The following is a 6317-nucleotide window of genomic DNA, read 5'->3' as shown; positions in this document are numbered from 1 at the left end:
AATTTTTTTACACATCTTCCATAAATTGTGTGTTATGTGAGGAAATGCTTCCGATTTAATGGCACAGAGTTCCAATTTTATCGGAGGGGGGCAGAAGTTATCTACATTCACTTTTCTCTACACTATGGGGTGCAAATTTATAGGCCGTTCACTGGGTATTAGTGTTCTTTTTTCTTAATCATAGTTATTAAAAGCCGAAATCCTACCCCCTTTGCATTTCTACCCTTCCTTTCTTCTGTCACAACCTGAGGGATAGCTTAGTGGGTAGGGCGTCAGACTCTTCACCTCAGGGTTGTGGGTTCAAGCCCAACATTGGGTGAAATATTCCTGCATTGCAGGGGGCTGGACTAGATTATTTTTGTGGTCCCGTCCAACTCTACAAATCATTCTATGACACCTAACATGTGGTTCCCACAGAGTCATTCCCCTATCCAGACACAGACCTGCTTAGCTTCAGAAAGCTATACCTCCAGCTCATACCCCAGGATCAAATGTGTTAAGTCTTTCCCCAGCAGGGACTTCTACCCCCTTCAGAATTTTAGTTATGCATTTGTACACTTTTTGTAATTCTGCAATATATCTTTTGCATTCCAGTCATTTATTTAAAATATTTATATCATCACCTTTAAATAACATGGGAATATTGTTTTGCCTTTTTTCATTCACAGACAGTACACACAGACCTTAATTTAATAAAACCAGAAAGCTTGCCAACTGCTGTTTCTATTGATAAGGTTGTTAATACAATCAAGGGGGGAAACAGTTGTACGACGGTAGAAAAAAAAATGGCAGGGAGAGAAAAGGGAAAAGCTTCAGCTAAAACATGCTACAATTTACAGGGAGAAAAATGTGGCTATTAAAATACTGACTTCTTATCAATATTTGCTTCAGACCACGAAATTGGCCCCCATTTAGCAATGTATTTTAAATTCACAGATTACGATTTTCTTCCCCTGAAACCCATCTTACTTGTAAGGCCAAGAGGAGGGATGGATTGCTCCTGGCTCCTCCCACTTTGCTGGACAGTTGAAGAGACTTGTAGTGGGTGGGGAGGGAGTGGGGAGGGAGCTTATAATAACCCCAGACCTATGCAATGTGTCAGAGGAGTAGAAAGAGGTCCTAATGTTATGACTAATAGCTTATAGTTTGTGTATTATTATGTGTAAACTGCTGGGTTCCCTCCACAAACGTTGCAGTTCTCCTGATGCAACACGCTTCCCCATCTTTCCTTCCACATGCAGCTCCTGAAAATCTGCACCCGGGGGTTGGGAAAACCTCCAGAGCAGATACCCACTTGCCCAACTTTGGAGAAGGACCATGATAATTTAAGACATTCCCCCATTAAATTGCTGTCTCCTCTCCTCGTCTGTGCTGAAATAGTATTTGGGAACATGAAATATGGATTATTTGCTTGCAGTTATACAAAGAACTGCAATTCCAATGTATTGAGCAACTTTATGACTGTTGTTGTTGTCTTTGTCCATGGAGTTTTCTTGGCAGGGATACTGGAGTGGCTTGCCGGTTCCTGCTCCAGGTGGATCACGTTTGGTCAACTCTCCACTATGACCTGTCCATCTTGGATGGCCCTGCACGGCACCCAATTTTTATGACTAATAAAAAATATATTTATGACCAATAGCTTATAATTTGTGAATCATAAATATTGTGAGCCCAATATTTATGACTAATAGCTTATAATTTGTGAGTTTTTAATCTACTTCAGTCCCCTACCACATCCGCTCCTCCCTGTCTGTCCACTTTGGCTGACCCTCCTTCTTCTACTCAGAAGTTGCCATGAGAGTAGCGCTGTCTTTATGGGAGGGACGTTTGTGTGCGCAGAGGAGAGGAGTTGGATTGGGCTCCTATTAACGGCTAATAGTTGATTAGTTCAACAATAAGACAATGCAACCAGCAAAAGAAATAAAACCATAGGAAGGCTTAGAGATGATACAGCCGTGAAACTCACTGGGTAGCCTTGGTTAAGTTACTAGGCGATATCCACCATTAGTAATACTCAGAGTAGAGCCATTGAAATGAACTGAAGTCCACAATGATTTCAATGGGTTTGAGTATTTCGAACAGCTTTACAAGTGCCTGACTCTTAGCAGCTGCGTGGGGCATTTTATATCAAAGTCAGGCACAGTTAATTAACTGTGCACATCCCCATTAATAAGTACAACTCCGTTTCTTCCATTCCATTCCTTCCCTTCTCTTTGATATAAGAGGAAGCCCTGCAGCAGACCTGTGGACAAAGCCCACCCAGAGAATTGTATAGAACCCTGCAGATAGACTAGTTAAGTTACTAACAGCTGTGGAAAGGCTGAATTATGTAAACAAGCTTCAAGAGACAAAAAATAAAGCCAAAAGATTAAGAGATCATTCACAAAAGTTTAGTACCTGTCAAAGAACAGGTCTAATGCATGTATGGGAACCCTTTATTAAAAGTACTATGAATTTATTATTAAAACTGTATTTGAGTATTATATCCTAGAGAAGAAGTTGGAGGACCCTATCTGGAGGCAAATGTGGGAAGCCTTTCTATAAATATTAATATGAGGGAATGAAAATTACAACTTGTCAACCATCACCTTTCCCCCCCTTTTTTTCTTCTTGGAATGGCTGTTAATGCAATCCTCCGGAGAGACATGGACAGAAATGTGTATTTAAAAAAAGCTTTATTATAAACAATCTCACTCTTCTTACAATATGATCCGCTACACACTAATCACCAGTTATGTGCAATTGTTACAGATTTGTGTGTTCTCTCACTATAGTAAATCACAAATCAGGAGAACTTTTACAATTCTGTTGTAAGGTAATCTGTCACACACAGAGGGGGAGGGGAAGCATCTTTACAAGAAAAACAGCAGAAACACACAAAACACTCAAGATATACATAAGCACTCAATGAAGCTCCCGAAATGTAAAAGTCTTTCAGCTGGGCATAAATATGATTTAATAAAAAAAGCATTTATTTCATGTGCATAGAAATGTGTTTTGGTTTCTACACAGTTCCAGTTAACAGTGTTAGAATCTGGGCCTGAAAAATATCAACTACTTAAAATGACTGGCTCCGGTGGAAAAAAATAGATTGCAGCAGTCATAAAGTCATTGAAAAAATCTGCTACGTATCATTTACGATACAAGCAACTGTACACATTAGGAGGAAAGCAGAATTGCAGTATCTGTTCATTTCCCAGTGGCTCCCAGCAGATCCACACAGAAATATAACATTTGCAGTAGTGAACACATCAGTCTAGTGCATGGAGTCACTGTTTAAAGGAGGCATTACCCCACAAGAACAGTGCATCCGTTCCAGTGTTTTTCAGAAAACGTTAGCCATATATAAAAAAAGGCAGCACCTCCGCTGCACCACAAAGCAGGTACAGTAAAAACAACAACACACAACCCCAGGACATTGAACAGGCCTCCCAATGTACTGTGACAGCCATCAGAGGGAAGGGTTGAGACAGAGACCTCTACGTTTTAGTCACCTCGTTTTTAAAACAGCACCTGCTCCAACCCAGACCCAATAAGAGACTTACAGCTTAGTAAAAATTGCCTGCCATTTTAAAATAGGAGGGAGGTGCCTGTTTTATCGGGTGACGTTTTATTAAGGCTTGAACTCAGTAGGCAAAGACACACACATATGCAGTTTTCCAATTAATGAAGAGCAACAAGGCCAGCAGGAGAGTTAAAGGGAAGCAAAACTGCAAGCACTCTGTGCTTCCAGGAGTTCAGCTTAATTTCTGGGTTTGAGGGAGAGCAGGAAGAAATGGAGACACTTGATCTGTCCACATCTAGGCACAAGAGCAGCAGCTGCATTTGGCAATTCAATCTTTCACCTCGAGGGTACACCAATGCATTTCGTTCCATTACACTCGCTTTCCCCAACCCAGTGTCCTCCAGATTATTTTGGATTACAAATCCCATCATCCCTGGCCACTGAGGCTGGCAAGGAATGATGGGAGCCGGTAGTCCAAAACACCTGGAAGGCGTCAGGCCAAGCAAGGCTGTACGTTAGCATCTAAAAGAGAGTTAAGACATCTGGCAGGTAGCTCTGAATTTAGAGACACCATCACTCCTGACGCCACCAAATTTTCAGTAGTGAAGCACATATTGTACATCTCTTTTTGGGGGTGAGGGGAGGAAGGTAAGGGCATCACACACAGCCATATTCATACCAAACAGTCTGCTGATCAGCATGAGAATCTGGTGACGATGGAGGGTTCTTGGAGCTGCCCCCTCTGTTTGCTTCTTCAGTGCCTCCTGCTGGAATTTTATTTTCTGGGTATCGACCTTTGGTAAGAGAGGCCTCACTCGGGCTTGGCCCCTGGGGGCTGCTCCCTTCCGTGCTGCCGGAGACAATTCTGACAGGAGTCACTGTGGCCACTTCCCCAGACCGCAGCACCGGCTTGGATTTGATCTTAGAAGCAGCATATTGTGGAGGGGAGCAGTGCTGCTCCAAACCTGGCTTGGCTTGCTCCTGTGGCTGAGAGTTCAGGTCATCCTTGGAAGTGGTTGGGGAGGAAGAAAACGGGGGGAACAAGAGTGACTTCTCATCTTTTGGAGGCGCAAGAGAGAGCCGCCTGACGTCAAGCTGCCGACAGCGAGAATTAACGCTCTGCAGAGAACCCGCCACCTTTGCAGACTGCGGCCTCTCTCTCAGCAAGACCTGGGAGCCTCCCGCTAAAGGAAGTGGAGAGGTCTGGATATCTGAGTCCTTGCCCAGCTGGAGATCGGCAGTCCCAGGCTTCGGAAGGCTGTCGTAGCGTCTGTATGCCTCTGGACCAGTGGCTCTGAGGAGGTCTGCGGAAGCCAAGCTAAACGCACGGTTCAACGATGCGCTCTGCTTGCTCATGTTACTGCCCTGCTGAGAAGACTGTGCCACCTGCCTCGATCCCCTTTGAGATGCAGGAGGGAGCTTGCAGGAATTGTTGGAGTTTGCTGCAAACTCAGATTCTGTTGGACGAAGGTTTGGTTTGACATAGTGGCCTGGCTTGGCCAGCCTTCCGTCTTCATTAGCACCAGACATCTTTACGGTTGGTGTGACGTAGATGGTGGGCATCTTGGCTGCCTCCTTCCTATTTGCCTGAGAAAGTTGACTTCCAATAGATGGAGGCTCATTTGCTTTTCTGAAATAGTCACTCAGGAAGTCATCTCTGCTGGATGCGTCCTGAGAAAACAAAGAAACTGAATGAACATGGAGCTAATAAAATCATTATCTGAATATGGATACACAAAGATGCCACCCGATTTCTATGCTTTGATTAATGGATGGATAAACTTAATCCTTCTGAGGATCACCAGGGAGCCTTCCGGAAAGGTGTGCTGGCCTTCCGGAAAGGTCTCTGCCAGGGCTGCAGCAGGGCGAAGCGTCTTGACCCCAGCACGCCCTTTCATGATTGCCAGGGCGCCTTTTGAAAAGTAAGGCGGTGGGTGGATGGTGGCGGGTTGTTGGCCTGGCCGGGTGAGGGGGCACATGACAGGCCCCCCCCAATGTTAGGTGCAACTCGGTGCATTTGCTGCTGCAGAAGATCAGGCTTCTAATACAGTTCCAGATATGGATATATGCATACGGCTTGTAGGCTTTACAGATACAGATATATACAAGTAGAAAGCAATCTTGTTGCTCCAGCAATTCAAGACGTAACACAGACTCGAACTCGGTGGCAGAATCACTGACTGACGAATGTGCTGACATGCCTTAATCACTTACAAAGATGCCACTGGGCCGTTGCCATAGCAACTGGCTTGGCTGACCTTGCACCTGTTGGCTCATCTCATACTTGAGGTGAAAGAAATTCACCCCTTCCTCAGTTCCTCCAACACTAGCTTACTGTGTACACGTCAATGTATTCATTTCATTGAATAAATCACAACCAGTCAACCACTGAATAAATCATTTCAAATCATAAATGGAGTTCTGGGTGCTTACATTAAGTGGTGTTGATCTGTGGCTTTCTTTCAGGAATTCTTCCAAAGTCACCAACTCGCTGCCTGGAGAAGCAGGTCGATGCCTAGCAGACTGTGCATGGGCTGGGTTACTTTTCTGAGATATATCATATGAAAACGCAGAGTTCCTGGTAAGGGAGGCATTGTGCTTAGTGTTTGAGCCCCCAGGAGCAGAAGAGGTAGGACAAAAAAGGCCGTCTCTAGGTGAGCCAGGTGTGTCTTTAGTCAGCACCGTGTCTTCACTACTGAGACTCTCTGATCTGCCATGAATACGGTCAAAAGAACCTGTGCCAGGAGATGAAGACATATCAAAGTTACCATCTTGTTTCCCTTTCACTCTGTGAAGAAACTTTCTTTGAGCA

The 6317-nt window shown here is 44.3% G+C and overlaps 1 protein-coding gene across 3 annotated transcripts in view; it reads right to left on the bottom strand.

Moving 5' to 3' along the window:
* Window positions 1–2658: 2658 nt before the first annotated feature.
* The window catches only part of CCDC88C (coiled-coil domain containing 88C), a 93193-nt gene continuing 89534 nt past the window's right edge, over window positions 2659–6317 (bottom strand). For all 3 annotated transcript variants that reach the window (XM_053376944.1, XM_053376934.1, XM_053376925.1), the window contains 2 exons: window positions 5939–6240; window positions 2659–5176 (listed from right to left, as the gene is read on the bottom strand). In XM_053376944.1, coding sequence (XP_053232919.1) covers window positions 4163–5176; window positions 5939–6240 — 1316 coding nt within the window. In that variant the 3' untranslated portion in view covers window positions 2659–4162. The remainder of the gene's footprint in view (window positions 5177–5938; window positions 6241–6317) is intronic.

This window comes from Podarcis raffonei, chromosome 1 (genome assembly GCF_027172205.1).
Source record: "Podarcis raffonei isolate rPodRaf1 chromosome 1, rPodRaf1.pri, whole genome shotgun sequence".
Taxonomy (NCBI): Eukaryota; Metazoa; Chordata; class Lepidosauria; order Squamata; family Lacertidae; genus Podarcis; species Podarcis raffonei.
The sequence above is the reverse complement of the archived record's forward strand: the minus strand, read 5'-3'. Positions and strand labels throughout refer to the sequence as shown.